Genomic DNA, 17,112 nt, shown 5'->3' with positions numbered 1-17,112 from the left:
AAATATGACATCATGTAGTAGAAGGAATACAGTAAAATATGTACCTGTACATTGATAAAATAAAGCTTACCAATCACTGTTAAGCGTGCTGTAGCTTTAGCTTCACCAACCATGACAGTATACTTTCCTGCATCTCCTAGAGTAGAGTCTTTTATCACAAACATCCTCTTTTTGCCATCTGAAATTATGTCATACTTATCACCAGGCTCCAGAACTGTGTCACCCCAAAGCCACTGTACTGTAATTGCCTCTTTGGATACTGAACACACAAATTCAGCTTTGTCTCCTTCAAGAACCTCAAGATTTTGTGGTCTGGTAAGAAATTCTGCTGCAAGTTCTGAAAGAAAATATTTTTGTAGGTAAACATTTTACTTTCTATTTATGAAGAGAATAAACCAAATTGTGTATTCTTATTGACCTTTTTTTTTCAGAAAACAAAGACACAAAAGTAACTCTCTTACCATGTACAGTAAGTTTTCCTGTTGTACTAGAGCTTGGGAGCTTGCAAGTGTATTTGCTAGCATCCTCAGGATGAGCATTACGTATGACAAGAATTCGCTTTCTACCATCAGAAATGTATTCAAATCTACCACCATCAGGCACTTCCTCATCTCCTTTAAACCAAGTAACTTCAGCATTAGGCTTTGAGATTTCACAGATCAATTTCACAGTGTCATTTTCATTTACTTCAAGATCAGGAAGATTTTTTGTGAAAACAGCCTCTTCCTCTGCAACAAGAATTTGGAAAAAAACAATTAAAACCTTTCATCAAAATAAGACTTTTTCTTTTTCATATATTAGATTATTAAAAAGGTGTGTTCACCTAACACTGTAAGTAGGCCAGAAGTTCGAGCTGTTTTTGCTTCACAGGCATATTCAGCTTCATCATCAAGGACACATTTACTGATAACAAGAATGTGTTCTGTGCCTCTGGAAATTATGTCATATTTCTTGCCTTTTCTAATTTCAATGCCATCCTTAAACCACTTCACCTGTTTTAGAACAAATTGACATGCTTATTAACATTAATATACTTACAATAGATTTCAGTTGTGTGCTGTTTTGCAACACTATGAAGTTGTGAATTAAAAACAAAACAAAACAAAAACCCCAACAACCTGTAGTAAAAGGAATTACTCAGATTCAGAAATATTATTATTAACCTTAACACCTGGACGAGAAATTTCACATTCAAACCGAGCAGATTCTTTTTCTTTTACTTCAAGGTCAGTTAGTGGTCTCAGGAACTCAACACGAATTGCTACAAAAAAGAAAGAAAGAAAAAGAAGATATATTGCTGCACTTGATATCATTATTTATTGCTAGTCATATACACTAGTACATAGTGTCTATATGCATAGACAATAGTACATAGTGTCTCTAGTACTCATTTTCTAGAAATTTATAAATGACTCACGTTCTACGTTGAGAAAACATGATGTCTTAAAATCTTTAGCATCACAGGTGTATGTTTTTGCGTCATCCAGTGTACAGCCGTGGATAATGAGTTTTCTGACCCTGCCATCAGAAATGATATCATACTTCTTTGTTTTGTGAATTTCTTCTCCATTTTTGAACCATTTCACTTTTGCATTTTCCCTGGAGACTTCACATTCCAGTACTGCAGTGGCCTCCTCTTCAACAGTCTGGTCCTCAAGTGGTTTAGTAAATTCAACTGGAGGTTCTGAAAGGAGGAGACAGATTTTTGATAGAAAAGATCCAAATTTTATCCGGCCTTCTGCTAATACAGAACTCTCCCATGTGGTTTACTAACTTTTTCTTTGACTGAATAATTAACAATGCTCTTAGACTTCTCTACTAAAGTTTTTTATTATTTTAATCCCTAATAATATTCAGTTAATTCAGCCAATTTCCTCATTTTCAGCCTACTGTAAAATAGTTTCAATGATCTCCTTGTCCAAGAGGATTTTACTCACAAATCATTATCACAAAGCCTTGCAACTCAGTTTCTTTAGCCACACTACAGCCATGTGAGCTCAGTGACTCTGAAGTTCTATCCTGAACTTTAGGAACTTTTTTCTTCTTTGAATAGCTAAATTAGAAGCGTGTGCAGTTTTTTTTTTTTTTTGACTTCTTAGCTTCACATAGCTAAGAAATCTAGCCAATATTGTATCACTTGACTGGTGTCATAGTTGTACTCTCAGGTTTCTAGATACTCTAATGCAAGAATCAGAAGCAAGCCGTGAGGAGATATAATGGCCAGTATTCATGGGTCATGTTGAGGCCAGTTGAATGTTCAAATCTTCAGTGAAGCCCTGGAAACCTTAATTCAACTCCCACATCTGACATGTTTCCAGTATTCCTTTGTTTCCCCAGCCCTTCTGTGAAGCATAAACATTTTAACTAAGTGGATATTTTAATCATGAAAGTTGTCTACCAGTCCAGTATTGCATGTATGAACCTCCTAATCTGATATATGGTGTACATATAACATATACATATTATGTCCTTTTGCAGGGTGAATCATGAACAGATTATTAATAGGGACTATGGTATAATTAAAATGATTGACTCACCTTTCACAAAAAGATTTGCTTGAGTTCTGAAATCTTTTGCAGTCAGTGAAACTTCTCCTGCATCTGTTAACTTGACATCTCTAAGAGTAAGCGTGTGAACTCTCCCTTCAGCACGTGTGACAACCTTACAAAGTACATAAAAAAAATACTTGCGTAAATATCTAGAACAAATATTTGAGGAATATTTAACGGAATAGTTAATTGTTATTTATTGTTACCTGTGGAGTTTTTTTGTTTACTTTTATATGAAGTTTGGATTATTTCCTTTTGTATACACTAGATATATCTCAAGATACAAATGTTGTGAGGATTTTGAGAATCATTTCTGTTTTTTTCTTTCACTTATGAGAAATCGGAATTTTATGTTACCACACATTTTACTTCTGTCTTTATATTAGAAAACCTGAGTTTACTATCAAAATTCAGAATGAACCTTGAGATCACGTTCATTTTGAACATGTACTAATAAATGCCAAATTAAGTAGCTTATAAGTTTATAACTTTATGGGAAAATTTATTATTCCTGTCTACATCAAAGTAAAAACTTTTAGAGAAATATAAAGGGGTTTGGCACCCTCCCCATATTCCCTTTTTCAAATACTAAATTAACTTTCTATTATTAAGTTTTGGTAGAAAGTTCTGCCTAAAAGAACATTTCAATTTTTGTTTGTTTGTTTGTTTTTTGCATGATTAAAATACATGATTCTTTGCAATCATCCGTTTTAACAGGGTACTCCTACATAAACACCACTTCATAAAATTTCAGCTGAAGACAAATGACAGTTTTGAGTGTGTATGTAAGCTGAAGGAAATTTTTTTTTTCATGTAATGCAAATGACAACACAGATAAGAACAAAATAATATTTCATCATACAGAACTACTGAACTTGTAGTATCTTGTGAGGCAGTAATAACTAACAAGTCACTGTAGTGATTAATAGCTTTCCATATTTTTATAGCTAGGTTGAGAAGTGATTACCTTGATTTATTAAATGTCTCTTCTGTTGATTTTCAGTTTTGCCTATCTATCTTTAAACATAGTAATGGGGTTGCTACTTCTTTGATGATTTTTTTTTCTGATTTCTATATTCTATTTTTTGTAGGAAATAGTTTTAATTTAAGCAAATTTGGTGAAGCTTTGAAAGATTTATTTTCCAAAACTGAAAACAAACTGTTAAAATTATATCTTAAGGTAAAAAATATGTACTGAAGTATTGTTAGCTACATTATTACAGATTCTTAAACTTTGCTACATCATATGATGCCTTTAAAGTTTGCTTTGTATGAGGTTTACAACCGATACTTTCATTTGCATTACTTCCCTTAGGGCTAATATGTAAAAAACAAACAAACAAACACGAAATAAGTCTTAAAACCAGTCATATCATTTTTCTATTTTAGCTTTTTACAGTATCTCCTCTCCCATTAACTTCAAATATTAAATTGGCTGCATTCCACACTACTCAGATCTCAAAGCTAAGAGTCAGCACTTGATGAAGGGTTAAAAATAGTTAGTGAGAAGTGCTTGACAAGCAAACCTGCTTAGAAAGTTATCTGGAGAGCCAGAACAAATGCCTGAAATGGAATTTGAATCCTCTTAATCCCCTTATATGCAGAATTGGACTGCAACTCAGCATTCAGGAGAAAAAAAGCATTTCCTGATAGCACCTTTCAAAACCCCCTCATTGTTACTGAAATTAATCTTAGAAAAAAAAAATCATTCAGTATCTCTGTAGCTCAGTCTCCCACAGAATCAGGCACTTAAGTCATAGTTTCCCGTTGTACAATAAAAACTTATAGTATTCCAGATCCTCCAGCTTCTCCAGGGGAAAAAAAAAAGAAAGCCATGTCTGATTCAGTGAGGATTTACCATTTTTTCCATTCAACACAGTAGCACTATTACATTCTTGTGACTTAGTAATTATACTGGCAGAAAGTAAATGAGAAATAATATGGAGAAGAAGAGTGAAAGAGAGGAAGGAGTAGCAAACATGAGGGAAAACAAAGTTTAGTCTCCTTACCTTATCACCGGGCTCCAGTTTCTTTCCTTGCAAGAACCACTCTACTGGGATTCCTTCATAAGAGAGTTCGCAGTCAAAGGTTGCTGATTCCCCAGCTGTCACTGTTACATCCTTGAGGGGTCTCAGCAAGCCTATTACTCGAGCTTGGTAAGAAGACAACATTATTTTCAGATTAGTCACTTGTACCCAAGAGAGAACCACTGTGCTTATGTACTAATCTCCATGGTGGCTTCCCTCAAGAGAGACAGACATCACAGTGCTGCTTGTTTAATTCCCCACATAGAAGGGGCCACCCTGGGGCTTTAGGGGGAGGGCTAGTGACTGAAAATTTCCTATTTGCAGAGTGCGTTTCTTTAAATTGAACAAGGTCAGCAGGAAAGTTGCTGTGCATCTGTCTCTCTGCCAAGCCCTGCATGCCTCTTGTTAGATAAGGCATGTGTTTTCCAAAATAGCGAGGGCTAGGATTGGAGTGGGAAACAAGTGGTCTTCAACCATGTGGTCTGTCCCTGTCCATCACATTCTTAACCCTATCCCCAAATATCACTGTGATCCCATCCTCTCAGGTTAACATGATATTTCAATGCTGTAAAGCCTCTGCTTATGATACTTTGATTTCATAACTGCATATGATGCCAGACCATGAAGAAGCATTCAAGGCCATCTCCTTACTTTTTCTTTTCCTATATGAATAAACTACATAAATTACAAATAAATAAATAAGTAAATGGAGAAAGAAAGAACATTCCTTAACTTAAAGAGGTGAAGACAGCTTGAGTAATTAATATTTGAATTGCTGTTCTAGAAATAATTGCTCTAGGTTGAGTATAGTATAGAGATTTTTCCACCTTGTTTTCATTCAGGTAATTTCAAAGACACTTACGTTTCACTCGAAGGTGAGCACCAGATTTAGCATTTGCTGCTTGGAAATCTACTCCACCAGCTTGATCTAAGCGTACATTATACAGTGTAAGGAAGTGCTTTTTGCCTTCTTCCTTGATTTCACAGTCCTTCAAAAAGAAAAGTGAAGCAAATTTTTTCAGTATCTTTTTCATGCTCAGCACAAGAGCCCATACTTCTCTTCATACCACGGATCCGTTATTTCCTCCACAAAACTCAGACCCAAACTCCCTAAAATATGCCCTCTAAACTTTCATCCATAGTCTAGCCCCTTTCCTTTCAGTCTCCTCTGTTCTAACACAATCTACCTCCTCTTAGCAAGAAAGGGCAAGAAGCAATGCATTAATGAGGGTGGCATGTATGGCTGATTGACTAGCCAATATATGCAGATGCAGACCAGTCAGAAGGCTGAGAAGAAATAGGAAATACTAAGCTTTTGTTGTCCCTTTTCTTTTTCTTTTACCCTCACACTGATTTTCTTGGAACTTTTTATCTTTGTGTATTTTTCACATCAGTACTGTAACATCAAAGCATTGCCAAATTACAGTTAGTCATGATTGTACCATTTTTTAAATTTCCATATCCTACCAGCTAGGACTTAAGAATATTTAATTAAGCATTATGCCATTTTAAACAAATTTCAGCTACCAGAACAATAGTGAAAAGTTTGAAAATGTGATCCACATCTATCTAAAACAATCATAACTCAAAAAAACAAAAGGTAAATGCACCGAATCCAAAGGTTCAATTTTTAAATGTCGTTACTTTTAAGAGAATTCTATGTGGTCTTAGCACTTCAGACACATGATTATAGAAAGCAGAAAGAGTTTTCACTTAATTTCTGCAGCTGTCTGCTTCTCCCTCACATCCCAGTTCCATGCAAGTTGTTGAGCCACACGTAAGAAACATCCTAAAATATCTGCTTACAGGTGATTCAGTCAGGGGTTCTCCTTTTAGTTTCCAATTGCCATGGACACCTTCCTCAGAGATTTCAATATCAAAACGGGCAGTCTCTGTCTCAATCACCTCCACGCTGTATAGCGGACGTATGATCTCAATATCCCTGTCTGGGGAGGCGGGTGGGAAAAAGTGATTGATTACCTCAGTCACTAATAAACATCCAAAAGTTCTCTTCGACATAGCAACCCAATAAAATAACCATACCTTCAATATTGAGGTTAGCAGAGGTTTGATCAGTACCACAATCACAAGTATATTTTCCAATGTCTTTCTTCAAAGCTTTCTTGAGGATAAGTATTCTCTTTTTACCATCAGCCTTAATAACAACATTCTTTGACGGAGTAATTGGTTTGCCATCCTTCATCCATTTCACTGGGGCATCTGCTTTGCTGATTTCACATTGTAAAATCACTTCATCTTTCTCTACAGCAGTATAATCCTGAAGCTTCCCAGTGAAGTAAGGGTCTCCCTCTGCAAGTAAAAGTTAGGACATCTTTTAATGTGAAGATTAAGTCTTTCAGAAAGGAAAAGGGTTCTTGCCATAAGATACATTTCATGCTTATGCCCTGCAAGGGGGATTAAATACAGTCCTTATAATTATTGCATAGTTATGTTGCAAAAAGAGAGAATAACAAATAGCTAAGAAAAAATTCAGTGTATTACTTATGCTACTGACAACATGATTTTGCTGTTCTGGTAGATTCAGAGCACCATACACGTATTTTATAGCTATTTTCACCACACTTTGATGAAATTTTGAAGAGATTTTAATTATCCTTTTGGAAAGTGGAGCCCCAAGGAAGACAAGCAAATTGTCAAGTTGTCAAAAATCACCAATTAGGTTTAGGCCAAACCCCTAAACCAAACAAAAAAACCAAATCAAACAAATCCCAAGACTTTCTGATGATTATTCATTTTTCATTAATAATACTTCTGATAATATACATCATGTGAATTCTTTTGGGTATGCTTACCAAGAACAGTGAGTTTAGCTTCTGAGGATTTGCCCATAGCTTCCACTCTAATCTGAGAAGTATCATCAATAGTAAGATCTTTGATAGTGAGTGTATGAAATTTTCCATCATCTGTCATTGAAACCACTTTACTGGTATGTAATCGCTGGTCGTTCTTGAACCAGACAACAGGAATATTTTCATGTGAGAGTTCCACTGTGAACACTGCAGTTTCTCGCTCCTTTTTGGTTATATCCTTGAGAGGAGTAATGAATTTCAGGCGAATACCTATATCAACAAAACATTTCATTAATAATAATGCTACCAATAAAAACCGTTCAAGGACAACTATGGTGTAACTCTTTCCTAGAAAGGCAAAGTCAGACAAACCTTCGATAATTAGTTTTGCGCTTGTTCTCTTATCTTCAGCTTCAAAACTATATTTAGCTTCATCGTCAAACACAACAGATTTAATAATCAGAGCATGTTTTGTTCCATCTGAAATAATTTCAAATCTTTCATCAGGAGTGATCTCTTGTGTTCCTTTTAACCAACGGAAAGCCTTGGGTTCTCTAGACACTTCACATTCAAACTTGGCTTCATCCTTCTCAAAGACCTTCACATCACTTAGTGGAGTGATAAAGATGAGAGGCAATTCTGAAATCAAAGAAGAGCACTTTCAGTTCTGTAATAGGTTTATATAGATCTTTCTGCTACTAGATTTGTTCTAGTGCCCTGAGACACACATGGAAATGTTGGCAAACTGCAGACTCTACCTTTCACTTTCAGACTGGCAGCGCTTTTAGCATTAGCAGCTTGGAAAGACACTTCTCCAGTCATATCCAGTTTGCAGTTATGAAGGAGGAGAATATGCTTCTTCCCATCCTCAATTATTTCACACTCCTGGTGATAAAGAAAAAAGAACCCATGAAAATTTGAGTATTCTAGGAAACTACTCAGCAAACATTATCATCAAATATGTTTTTCTAGTGTAAATTATGATCTAAAAATAGAGCAGCAGTCTCACAGGTGAAGGTGTTAGGGTCTCTCCCTTCAGCTTCCATATAGGATGGACATCAGGCTCAGAAATTTCAATTTCAAAACGTGCTGTTTCACCAACAAATACTTCCACTCCATACAGTGGGCGTTCCACTTTAATTAAGCGAGCTAAAAGAAAAAAAAAAGTTCACATCTACTTATTCATTCTATAACATATAGAATGAACATATAGAATATAGAAATGCAGGACTGGAAAGGATTTCAGCTCTCTTATTAACCCTTCTTTAGGAAATTCATATACTATCACCGACAAGTATCTATCTAACTTCTTTTTAAAAAAGCTCGAGTTTGGGCAGTATATAACCTCCTTCTGTAATATGTCTGAAAGTTTAGTTAGCTTCAGTAAGAATATTTTTCCATGTAATTAACTTATATGTTACAGTTAAATTGATTTTTTTTCTCCTGACTGTAAATGGACATAGAGAAAAAAATGATCATCGCTGTCATTAAAACAGCCATTTATATACCTTAAGATATATTCTCTTCTCATAAACATATTTGACAATTGTAAATTTAGATATTTCAGCTAGTCATCATAACAACATGTTTTCTAAAGGCACAATTTTTGCTGCTGTACTCTAGAGAGCGTCTGTTTGCCTACAGCGTTTTACAAAGGTTTCAGTACTTTCCCTTAGCCAAGGCATGATGACTTACGCTCAACGCCAACATTAGCATTTGTCTTGTCTGTTCCACAGTCACACTCATAAACACCCTTATCACTCTCTGCAGCCTTCTTGATCGTTAGGATACGGCGCACACCATCTGTTTTTATGGAAATTTTGCTTGAAGCGACTAGTTCTTCACCATCTTTGTACCATTTTACTGGAACATCTTTGCTAAGCTCACACTCCAGTGTAATATCATCTTTCTCCACAGCACTGTAGTCTTGTAATTTCACAGTGAAGTATGGATCAGCCTCTACAAAAGGCATATTGGATATGAAACATTAAATTAGTAATATAAATTTACTAAAAGATCAATATTTTGTCATGCTCCACTTATTAACATTGTTTATACTTACGCTATAGGGTGTTTTATATTGTTTCTATAATTACCTAAGACTTTGAGGTTTGCTTGTGTGTTCAAGTCCTTGACTACAGCCTTTATTTCGGAGATATCATCAAGTGTCACTTCCCTCATTTCTAGTTTATGAACTTTGCCTTCTGAAGTAATTACAACTGTTCTGCTTGTGTGGAGTCTCTTATCATTTTTGTACCATTTCACTGGCATGTCTTCATGAGAAAGCTCAAACTGAAAGTGAGCTGTTTCTCCTTCTTTCACTGTTTGATCCTGTAGAGGTGAAATGAACTTCAGCCTCACACCTATAGCATAGAAAGAAGGCACACGTAAGTACCGCTGGAAAAAAGGCTAATGTGATTTTAAAAGATACTTATTTACATATTTATTATTTGTTGTTTTGTACGTAATAAGATACTTGCCTTCCACAAACAATCTTGCTGTGCTCTTCTTGCCATCAACTTCAGCAGTGTATTCTCCCTCATCATCAAACTGAGAATCATTGATTACAAGAATATGTTTCTTTCCATCTGCAATGATGTCGAATTTTTCTCCAATTTTCAGTATATCATTGCCCTTAGACCATATAACATTGGCTTCTCTGGTAAGGACACATTCAAACCTTGCTTGGCGTCTCTCAGGGACAGTGACATCTTTTAGGGGAACAGCAAAGTCCAGTTCAATTTCTGGAAACAAAATGGAACACGTAGTTTGTAACATACTCAAAGTGAATTCTTTTTAAGTTGATGTTGTACTCCATTTCGTGGTGCATTGTACCTTTCACGGTCAGGATAGCTGTAGTAACTGCATTAAGTGCTTGGTAAAGGACTTCACCAGCTTGGTCTAACTTGACTTTGTGCAAGGTTAGGAAGCGTTTCCCTCCTTCAGCTTTGATTTCACAGGTCTGCAGGGATGACAGACTTTGGTAAATAAAATGCAGATAACTTGCTGCTATACATTTTTAATAAAGGAATTCTATAAATATTTGATACACAGTAATGAGTCAGTCAGAAAGAAGACTGGACTTATTCCTCAGTTAAAAGTAACACTTTTAACTCAAAAATTATAATAATAATAAAAAAAGAGCACATTTCTTCAGCCTTCCAGAGTTTTTTTAAACGTCAGCATGGTCCTCTGCAATGTACGTAAGATGTTTTTATTATTGTCATAATAATATGCTGTAATTCTGTGAGAAAAAGAAGCAGTTCAAAAGATTGCCTTTAAGGTACATAACTCTTATTTCAATAAACATTTTTTTAATAACCAAAATGTTTAGACTTTCTACATTCTGGACTGAGTAAAAATTGCATGCCTGCAAAGATCATACCACAATGACTGAAGCGAACCTGATCACAGTGTTTAATTTTAAGTAAACTGTTATTAAATCAAGGATGCTTACAGGTGAGGGTCTCAGGGTTTCACCTTTCAGCTTCCATTCACCAGGAATATCTTCCTCAGATATTTCTGTATCAAAGTTTGCTGTTTCTTTCTCGTAAACTGTGACATCCTCTAACGGCTTCAGAAGTTCAACTTCACGTTCTAGAATATACAAATTAGCACATAAATAATTAGGGCAAGTTTTGATAGAGCTTTATAGGAAGTCAGGTTACCTTTTCTTTTTCTTTTTTTTTTTTGCTTGTTTGTTTAGAGATTTTTGAATTCTGACTTTTCATTTTTGAATATAAAGCAAATAAAAGGTTCCTTACCCCCAAGGGTTAGTTTAGCTGGGTATCTGCGACCTTCAACTTCCACTGAATATTCTCCAATATCAGCAGGGCCAGCATTCTTGATTTTCAGGAAAATTTTATTTCCTTCTTTCAAGATTTCTGTCTTGTCAGTCGGTTCAGCAGGAATTTCCTCATCTCCTTTAAACCACTTAATGTTTGGCGTATCCTTGACAATATCACAGGTGAAAGTAGCTGTTCCTTTTGGTTTCACATGCTGGTCTCTTATAGGCTTTACTAACCAGTCTCTTATCACTTCTGCATAACAAGTTACACAAGAATACAGGTTAATGGACTTTTAATATAAATAAAATAGAAGAAACAGAACTTACAGATTTTATATTACAACAAGCTTTTAATATCTGTAAAATGTTATCTGCCAGTTTATATTGTAATGCTATGTGGAAAATAATAATTTTAAAACAGCCCCAATATCCCACAGAGAAAGGAGAACATGATTTTGATTGCTTACCTACTACCTTAACACAAGATGAGCATGACAACTCAGAGTCTTCCACAGTAACAGTATAGGTGCCAGTATCAGCATCATCTGAATCAGTGATGGTGAGGGAATGCGACAAACCAATAATACCCAGAGCAAATTTCCCAGGCTTGTCTTTGATGATCTTCCCATCCTTTCTCCAAACCACACTTCTTTCTTTATTAAGCTCACAGGTCAAGTACAGTGGCTGGCCTTTAATCACAGTGACTTCTTCTTCAAGAGTTTTCACAAACCGCACTGGGAGTTCTGTGGGAAAAACAATGTTTTGATTTGTCTCATTTGTATACAGAATGTGTGATGCAGAATATCTTACATATTAAATCGAATTGTGTAGTGATCAATGAAAATCAAAGAATGCATCTAACAATCACTGTAAACTCAGAATGTACCAGTAAAGCTAGAAAGCTTTAGGAGTAGCTAGCCTTTAAATTATTGACAGATCTGAAACAGGGATTACCTTCAACAATGAGTTTGGCTGTAGAGGTCTTCTCTTTGTTACCCAGTCGTAACACACAAGTATATTCACCAGCATCTGATAGCTGGACATCAATAATATGCAGCTTCCTATCTTTGCCATCTGCGATAAACTTGTGCTTTGGGCTCTCTCGGATGTTACTTCCATCTTTCATCCAGCTGGTAATTGCAGTGGATGGTGAAATAAGGACTTCAAAGATTGCAGAAGACCCAACAGATTCTGCTTCTGTCAGGACTATATCTTTCATCTCCTTGACAAACTTCAGTGGCACAGCCTTGAGTTGATAAGTGAATGGAGGCTCTTCAGGAGGTTTTTCACCACCACTGCCTGGCCTGAGTTTCCTTCTTTCTGCATCTGCTGGTGAAGGTGTCTTCTTGGCTGTAATTCAGATACAGAAATTAAAAATCTAACCCTGATTTATTGCTTTTATTGTAAGTATTCTGCAGAGCCAAACTGGAATGGGTTTGTGACCCACCTGTTTCACTGATGCATTTCAGAGTGTTGCTGGACCCTATGCCTTTAATGGAATTTCAACAGAGCTAGCAAGTAATGTTAAATTTTTGTTATATTACCTGAACTGAAATAATTGGGTCTCTGTTAGTACAATTGTGCTGACCAAGTTTTATTATGTCATCTTTCAAAGATTTACTCCTGATTACCAAATCTCATCTACTGAGACCAAAACATGGGAGAACAGAATCATGCATTTATGTCTTGAATCTGAAGGGATAGGTATTTTGAGGGTAACTGTGTTTAAACTTCACAACTGTTTGATTTTTATGAATTTCAAGGGAGGTGGAGTAGTTCTGCCACTGTCTCTTCTTTGCCCCGAGTGGACTAGTTGTGCCCTGAAGGGGAATGCATAGCCTTGCTTACATGATGAAGCTGTGCTGGGAGGCTGCACAACCTCTAACTACATACATACTATATCTGACTCTGGACCTATCTAATATTCTCATAATGTCTAACTATTGAAACAAGCATGGAAAGGTTAACAGTCATTCCCCATCACAGGCATTTTATAATAATTTTTACCTTTGACTGGGCTGATACCCTTCGGAGTTTCTTCTTTTGATGGCTTGGCCTCTGAAGCAGAACAGCAATAGCATTAGGAATGGAGTTTAATAGACTTACATATGAAAATTAAGACAAGCATTTTTTTTATTTTTTATTTTTACAAATCAGATATTCTCTTTCTTTAGTTATATACACATACAAGGGAAGGAAGATATAGATATAAATATATATCTATACAGCTTATACAGTCTATATCTGAATGGTAAGTTCAGTATCTTCAAGGGTGGAAAAGTCATATATTCAGCAGTGAGGAACGAAAGGCAGCTTAGGAACTCCTAGTTCCTCAATTTATTGTCTTGTCCCTTATTTTGTAAAATTCTGCCATTCCCTGACACTTTTCTCACAATTAAACTCTTGATCAATACTCACCCATCAACCAAAATAGTTCAAGTATCTATTAAAAAATGTGTTAATTGAGAAAAGCACACACTTTTACTAATGAAGACAACAAAAATATAAGTTGTAAAAATTAAATATATGTTTTGGTACAATGTGACATTCTCACACGTTCCATCAGTTGCCCAAATTGTGACGACACATCTAAAACTTTTGAAAATATTTCCCCCACTATACTGCTTCTCATCATCATTTTGTGTAAGGAAATATAAAATACACTTTTAATGTCAGAATGATGTGAATGAAATGCAGGACAGATTTTATTGCAGTGGATGGAAAAATGAATACTAGGAGAAAAGTTTTAGTTTTTCTGAGGAGATAATGACATGTAACATGATTTATGCTGTCTTACAAAAATGTAAGGCTCAGACAATGAACATAAACTACATGGATATACATACATAGAGTAAGACAAACATATCAAGAGTGGCTGAATGCCAATGCAGCCAGCTAATACACTGGATGAAAATGTAAATGGTGTTAAAGAAGAAAAACAAACATCACAATGGAAAATGGTATTTTCTCTTGAAGCAAATAATATGAGCACTTTGTGGAAGAATTTGGCAGCAGTCTTCCTCACCTCGCTTTGCATGAGACTTTGCAGGAACATCCAGAAATTCATGTGATTCTCCAGCTGCATCCAAATTCCTGCCCTCACTTAAAAGATTACTGGCTTGCTCATTCATGTGAGTGGGTTCTGATCTCCAGCACTCCTTCTTTCCTACATTCTTCGGAGTGATTATCTTACCTATGCTTGAGGAGTGAGTGATTGTTTCACTTGCAGAGATTCCTTTGCTTGATGGTATTTTGTCTGGAAGGTTTTCCTTCTCTTTTTTCTTGCTAAGAGATGTGCTTTTTCTAATGCCATTTTTAGCTGCTGTTTTTTCATCTGAAGTAGGTTGTGTACCTTGAAGCTCTCTTCCAGAAATCTTCACTTCTTCCACAGTCAAAGAGTCTTTCTTTTCTTCAGTTTTAGTTTTGCTGCCTTTAAGGGATGGAGCTTCTTCACTTTCATCTGGAGAGGTATGAGCTTTATGGAATTGTTCTTTATCTTGGCTCTTTGGTGGCTGAATAGGAGCTTTCTTTACGGACTCAGTTCTGTCAGCTATTTCATCTGTGACTCCCTTTTCATGTTCTCCTATGGAAACTTCACCTTCCATTCCTCCTCCTGTAATCACTGTATCAAATTCTTCTTTCTCCACAGGCAACTTTTCAGGGGCACTTGACTGTCTAAATTTCTCTTTTAAGTGGGTGCTGAAAGTAGTTTTGTCTTTATTCTCTGATGTTATCCTCTTGCTGATTTTTCTATCACTTAGTAGAGCTTTCTCAGTCAGTATTTCTGAATCCTCCACATAATGAACTTCAGTGGGTTCTCCTTCCTGTGCAGAATATTTAGCTTCTGCTTTCATTTCCACTATTTGTGGCTTAGGAATAGACTGTTCAAAGATTCTGTAAGATTTTTCTCTGGGAACCTCCTTTTCTTCAGTGGGGTATTCTAGATCAACACCTTTTTTCAATGCTGGTTCAGTAGTCTTATTCAACAGTTCTAAGGAATATAGTTCTGCTGATGTAAGGTCCATTTTCTCATCATCTTGAATAGTTTCCATTTTATTTGCTTCTTTACTAAGAATCTTATCAATACGAATTTCAGCTACTGTAGTACCGTATTTCTTTATCTGTTGAGTTTTCTTCTGTATGTCACTGTCTTTCATGGATTCTTCAAGAGGAACTTCAGATTTCTCTAGAGTAAATCCTCCACTCTCCTCACTTCTAATCAGAGGAGTTTCAGTTATTTTTGCTTCTGTGATATTCTTTACAAATGAAGTTTCATCCTTAATGGGAGATTCTTCAGGGTGCAAACTGATTTTTGATTTTCTCCCTTTTCTTAGTCTTTTTTGGTCTCCGGGCTCGTAAGGCTCTTTGAGTATATGTTTAGGCACATAAATTGACTCAGTTTCCTCTCCTTTTTCATGCACAGGAATCTTTCTTTCCTGAAGAACCCTAGACTTGTCAGAGACTCTCTCTATAGCACGTTCCTTATGAACAGCCAATTTAGTTCCACCCCCCTTTTCTTCTCTGGAATCACTTTCTTCATATTCAGATGACATATAGATCAATTTCAATTCCCCATCAGGTAGTAGTGGTTCATCCTTTTCATAAATAAGGTGATCTATTGTAACTTCTCTTTTCTCACCTGTAGGGGTAGGAGTTTTTCTTGAAACTGTGTGTGTCATTTCTGGCTCCCCTCCTTCAGGAGCCAGCACAAAATATTTAAGAGCCACTTGATCATCTCTCTCTAGGTTCAGTATTCCATCAGCTGTTTCCAGTGAGATTTTCAACTCAAGTGGCTCCATCATTCGAACATCCAGAACTGTCTCCTTAGGACTTACTCTCTCTTTGACATGTATGTGTTTCTCAACTGAAATCTTCTTTAACACAATTGATTCAGTCTTGTCTTCTTCCACTGGGGACATTTTACCTTTATGCTTTAGTACAGATGGTGCATCGGGCTTTTCTGCAGCTACAAAGGTTTCACAGGTAATTTAGAGAGTTAAAATCCATAAGAATAAGCATCAAGAGTAATAAATTTTAAGACAAAATCTCCAGCTATACCTGAAATAAAATGAACATAGAACACTATCTTCATATAACACAAAATTTACAACACAACACACACACAGAAAAGATAAGAATTGCACACACAAACAGCACAGAGGACTCAAGGAAACCTCTGTTATGGTGCAGAGTGTCATCCCACTAGTTTGCCAATCCAAATCTAATCCAGGTTGAAAGTACCAGAAAATAATGGTTCTAAGACATGGCCATCTATATAGAATGGTTTAGTGGTACCACTGCAGGTCTGACTACATCCCTAAATCAATGACCATGAGACATTCATGAGCGGGCTTCTCAAGTGCCCAAGGTCTGAGCTGTGCTTTAAGATAAGGCTCTCTGAATGATGGGCAAGCAGCATGTACATCAGCTCTATTGACAGACTTCAGACTTCGAGTGCTTCCAGAAGAAAGGACTCTCTTTTTTCCACAGTGGATATGACCTAGGATCCTAAGCATATAACAGGAAACTAGTAATACTCTAGTTTTTCAAGACTACTGCTACTGTTCCTCATGATTTCAATAACGATTTATAAAACAAAAAAACAAATAATGCAGGAATTGTTTAGAAATACGTGTAACCTTTCATTTGCTACACAGAAAACTTAAAATGTGAGTCAGAAGACATACATCAAAACACAGAACTGCATAAAGGAATCAACAGAAAACACAATTTTCATAGTTTCATATTAATTTTTGACAATAAAAGCAAACATTTAACCATCCAGAAACAAGAGTACAGATTTATCTCAACGGTTTTTCACAGAGACAAGCTTCTTTTACATTGGGTGGCAGTATCAAGAATAGCATGATCCTGGGACAGGATCTCAAATCTCCTTGTAATGAATGAGTTGTATGATTGTACAGCTTGTAATTCTCTTT

The 17,112-nt window shown here is 36.0% G+C and overlaps 1 protein-coding gene across 1 annotated transcript in view; it reads right to left on the bottom strand.

The window, feature by feature from the left end:
* The window catches only part of TTN (titin), a 239,629-nt gene that overhangs the window by 86,764 nt on the left and 135,753 nt on the right, over positions 1 to 17,112 (bottom strand). The window contains 23 exon segments of the mRNA XM_035572644.1: positions 71 to 337; positions 462 to 728; positions 824 to 992; positions 1,164 to 1,261; positions 1,418 to 1,684; positions 2,538 to 2,661; positions 4,559 to 4,701; positions 5,439 to 5,565; positions 6,383 to 6,522; positions 6,620 to 6,886; positions 7,390 to 7,656; positions 7,759 to 8,025; positions 8,145 to 8,271; positions 8,396 to 8,535; positions 9,082 to 9,345; positions 9,483 to 9,749; positions 9,867 to 10,130; positions 10,222 to 10,348; positions 10,844 to 10,983; positions 11,151 to 11,426; positions 11,641 to 11,916; positions 12,128 to 12,523; positions 13,181 to 13,231. Of these exon segments, the coding sequence (XP_035428537.1) occupies positions 71 to 337; positions 462 to 728; positions 824 to 992; positions 1,164 to 1,261; positions 1,418 to 1,684; positions 2,538 to 2,661; positions 4,559 to 4,701; positions 5,439 to 5,565; positions 6,383 to 6,522; positions 6,620 to 6,886; positions 7,390 to 7,656; positions 7,759 to 8,025; positions 8,145 to 8,271; positions 8,396 to 8,535; positions 9,082 to 9,345; positions 9,483 to 9,749; positions 9,867 to 10,130; positions 10,222 to 10,348; positions 10,844 to 10,983; positions 11,151 to 11,426; positions 11,641 to 11,916; positions 12,128 to 12,523; positions 13,181 to 13,231 (4,731 nt within the window).

This window comes from Cygnus atratus, chromosome 6 (assembly GCF_013377495.2).
Source record: "Cygnus atratus isolate AKBS03 ecotype Queensland, Australia chromosome 6, CAtr_DNAZoo_HiC_assembly, whole genome shotgun sequence".
NCBI lineage: Eukaryota > Metazoa > Chordata > Aves > Anseriformes > Anatidae > Cygnus > Cygnus atratus.
Note: the sequence above shows the minus strand (reverse complement) of the source record. Positions and strands in the feature narration are given on the sequence as shown.